Consider the following 3,961-nt stretch of genomic DNA (forward strand, 5'->3'; position numbering starts at 1 on the left):
AATTTGGCACATTGATGAGATTGTGGGCTAAGAGTTATAGTCAAGTGTTGCTTATCCTGTTGTTTTTCATTAAAGAAGCTTTCACCTGCATTTTAAGTTGAGTTGCTTGAATATGATTTGTCTAATTGGTACACAATATTGTTAGTCATTATATAATAAAGAGTAGCATCTTTGGGTAATTCTTTTATGAGTTTAATTAAGAAGGATTTTGACCATATAACAATACAATTTCATCTTAGAGATTTGGCTTAAGCTTGACAATCTTGTATAATTTTTCATAACAACTTCCCTATCAGTTTATAAAATTCTTAACTTTTGTCTTGTTTAGGAGGAGCAAAGAAATTTTACCATATCCAAGTGACTAAAGCCAAGCCAATAGACAAAATTGTAATTTTTGTCCCAAAATTTTCCGGATTTCTTGTTGATTCGATGAGTCTCATCGTTTTATCGTTAAGCTTAATTAATCAAGATTAGCTATCATTATTAGCAACAAAATATGTTTAAAGCAGGCCAGCCTCAGTCACGTAACCTGTGATTCAATATTTCTCTCACAATGATCATCGGGAAATCACACAAAATGCTGGCCGTACGATGGATAAATCTAGCAATCACCAAGTCATGATTGATTTGTGGTCGGAAAAGATTGACGTAGGCCCGAGAGATCAACCGTATTTGGTTCCTACCGAATCCTCATTTATTGTTTTTAATTCCTTATTTATAATTTTAAAATTCATAATCTAAAATTATTAACCCTCCAACATCAACTTGTCACTTTGTCAGTGTAACAATCAACCAAACCAAGTGCAGTGCGAAGATATTTTCTTACATAAGCAACCCTAGCGATGACATTCTCCTTCAGCGGCCCGTCCGCGTCGTCGAAGTTGTCGATACAAGTAGAATGATCAATGGACGCCCCTGTAATCGACATCTGCACATCAAACAACAGGGATCGGAGCCTTTCCTTGGAGCTTCCCGCCGCGCCCAGGTCGCGCATCTGTTTCAGCGACTTCTGGATTTCGTCCACAGCGCCATTAGCGCCACCAATTAAACGGAGACAGAGGCGGAGATCCTGTAACATTCTGGGGTCGGACTTGTGATCGGCATCGCGGGTGAGGTTGGCCAAGTAGGACACCATCGTTTTTACCTTCTCCAACCTGACATCGATGGCGGCGATCGACAGCTTCGCTAGGTCCCTGTTGACGGATCTGGAGTAGGATTCCAAGGAGGCGTAGCAGAGGTCGGGATCGTCAGTGCATTTGCAGCTCGAGCGGATGAAATCTGAACCATTGTTTAGCGGTTGAGAGCCGGGGGCTGGGACTGGGGATGAAATCGACGGATGGCATTGCGTTTAGATTAAGGGCTGACACTAAACGGAGGTTAAATAAAAAGAGAAGAGGGAGAAGGAAAAGAGGACGTGAAGTGATTTTCTATGGGAAAGGATTCACGTTCAAGTAGTGGAAAAGTGGTGGTGTTGAACAAGTAGTTTTTACATGGATATTGAAGATTTTTGGGTAAGTTGAAATATTGTCTGGATCTTATACAAGGAGACATTTATTATAATAAATTTTATTTTAAATATATATAAAAGATAATTTGGAGCTTAAATTTAGTTTTTCAGTGAACAAAATTGCTAACATATGAAAAATATATTTTTTTATGTATACATGTGTGACAATTTGCAAATAATAATATATAAAATATTATATAATCATAAATAAAGAGTTGTTATTTTGGTAAATAAAATGTGAAAATTTTTATTTTTAGACATTAATGATTATATTTACTTTTTTTAGTAAAATCATTAATTAGTTTCCTGATTAGTGTTGATTCTCTGAAATTATTTATTAATTTCCTATTAATATTAATGTATTAATAAATTAGCGTTAATTTCCTATTTAGCAGCATTAGATTCCTATGACGTCAATTAGTTCTAGGGGCAGAATGAACTAGGTGAAGTGAAAATGACCACGTTTGGTTTAAAATTAGGTAAAAAGACTTAGTCCTACCCCAGGGTAGTTCATTGTCAAATCATATCCATTGATTTTGAAAAATTTAAATACTCACCTATCAATTATTACAATTAAAAATATCTACTAGTTTTAAAGTTATAAATATTATTTAATTAATAATATAAAAATAAATAAAATTTTATTACTTTTTTAAATTTAATTTTGAAAATATATAACTTATCTAACATAGTTTTGAAAACAAATAATTACTCATTACAGTCATCTTCTATTTTTTATTACTCGGCACTACCTCATTTGTTATTATATTACTCTTCCTTCCTCCAGCGATTGTTGTCCCAAAAGAAATCGCTCTCTGGAAAAGCGAATCACAGGCCCTGCATAAACTCTCTCAATTGAAAGTAGTGACAGAAAATCTACCACCTGTTGTTGAATTACCGGTAAACAACTTACAAGCACCATCCGCCGCAGAGTCTCTTCCCCTGTCCACCGATGCTTTGGAAAGTTTAGTCGATAAGTCAGTTTCTTTCACGGAGAACATCTTCAAGCCACCAAACAGAGGTGAAGATTCAACTTAGGAAGGCGGAAACTCACCATGGGGTGCGTTCCTATATTTCGAAAGTGTTTTTATTTCTGAAACTTGTACAAAATGTTTTAGGGGCGTTTCACAAATTTGGTGGTGCTATGAACTAGGTAACCTAATGCTTTTCCAAAAAAGGAACACATTTCTTTTAAAAGACAAATTGTGAAATCGATTAAACACATTTTTTTTATATTTTCAAACCCTAAGTATCTTTAAATTTCATATTGAATTCATATTCTCTCTACTTTGCGATGTGTTATTCATCTCCTCTTTAACATGTTATATAGATTGGTGTGTATTATTGTTTTCTTCTTAAATATCTATATATGTTCATGCAAAAATAATTCACAATAAGTTCAATGAGTTTTATTTATAGTATTTTTCCTTTTCATTTTTTTATTATTTATTTTTATACTACATAGATTTATTTGTTTTTATAATAAAAAATTTAGTATTTATAAAAAAAGACTTTATATTTTTTAATTTATATATTTTTCCACGTTTTCGTTTCTTATAAATTTTGAAAAATACATTTTCATGTTTTTGTTTCTATATTCTCACATCTTCGTATTTTCATTTTCGTGCTATATTGGATTCAACCATTTGCAGGCACTTTTCAACTTGACATGCTGATTCTTTTCAACGACAACCTATGCATTCACTAGGTTACCTAGTTCATAGCACCACCAAATTTGTGTCGCTAGTAAGTATATGGAATTATCTTGGACGAGTTGTAGCTGATTTCACCTCTGAAATCTTGCTGAGCAAATACCAGATCCCTCATCCACTATTGCTGACATTTGTGCTTCTCTTCTCCTGCAGCGGGGAGAGAGAGAGTGTCAATAAGACGAAGATTATAGCCTCTGAATGAATAACCGAAAAGAACCATCATCAAACAAAGAGAACACAGTCTTGGGGGTGTAACTGTAATTTTCTTAAAGATAAGAGGGCCTCTAAATGAGTAATAAAATAAAAACCTTACAGACAAATTTTCAAAACTAAATTAGAAAAAATTATATGTTTTTCAAAAGTTAAAGAAATTACATAAAATTTTATTTTTTTAATATTAATAGAATAACGTTTATACTTTTATATAACTATTAAAAATTTTAATAATAATAATTAATAAGTGGATATTTAGATTTTTCAAAATTAGTAGATATAACTTTTGTCAATAAACTAGACCTTGGCTAGGAGTAAGTCTTTTGGCCTTAAAACTACTTTTTAAAAATATTTTATGATTTGATTAAAAATCATCCAAATCAAAATTTAAACTGTAAACCACAAACCGTTTTTATAAGAATTTCAAAACTTAAACCAAACCTAGGATTAATAAGATAATAATGAGAAATTTAAAATGCTCGAAGATGACTGAAAACAAGAAGCCCAGGACTGATCCGATGCACTTAGC

At 32.6% G+C, this 3,961-nt stretch overlaps 1 protein-coding gene across 1 annotated transcript; it reads right to left on the reverse strand.

Annotated features, from left to right (window-relative positions):
- Positions 1 to 760: 760 nt before the first annotated feature.
- LOC123205381 (pectinesterase inhibitor 7-like) lies at positions 761 to 2,508 on the reverse strand. Its single transcript, XM_044622324.1, has 2 exons — positions 2,406 to 2,508; positions 761 to 1,317 (listed from the first exon to the last, which is right to left on the reverse strand). Exons 1-2 carry the CDS (start codon positions 2,506 to 2,508, stop codon positions 761 to 763), a joined length of 660 nt encoding a protein of 219 aa, XP_044478259.1.
- Positions 2,509 to 3,961: the final 1,453 nt, after the last annotated feature.

This window comes from Mangifera indica, unplaced genomic scaffold, assembly GCF_011075055.1.
Source record: "Mangifera indica cultivar Alphonso unplaced genomic scaffold, CATAS_Mindica_2.1 Un_0004, whole genome shotgun sequence".
NCBI classification, from domain to species: Eukaryota; Viridiplantae; Streptophyta; class Magnoliopsida; order Sapindales; family Anacardiaceae; genus Mangifera; species Mangifera indica.

What these genes read in the sequence shown, in the direction of transcription:
- LOC123205381 (XM_044622324.1), bottom strand. Translation starts at nt 2,508, where the DNA reads ATGTTCTCCGTGAAAGAAACTGACTTATCGACTAAACTTTCCAAAGCA. An exon ending in TGCTTGTAAGTTGTTTACCG is followed by an intron (nt 1,318 to 2,405) that starts GTAATTCAACAA and finishes TTTCATCCCCAG; the next exon opens with TCCCAGCCCCCGGCTCTCAA.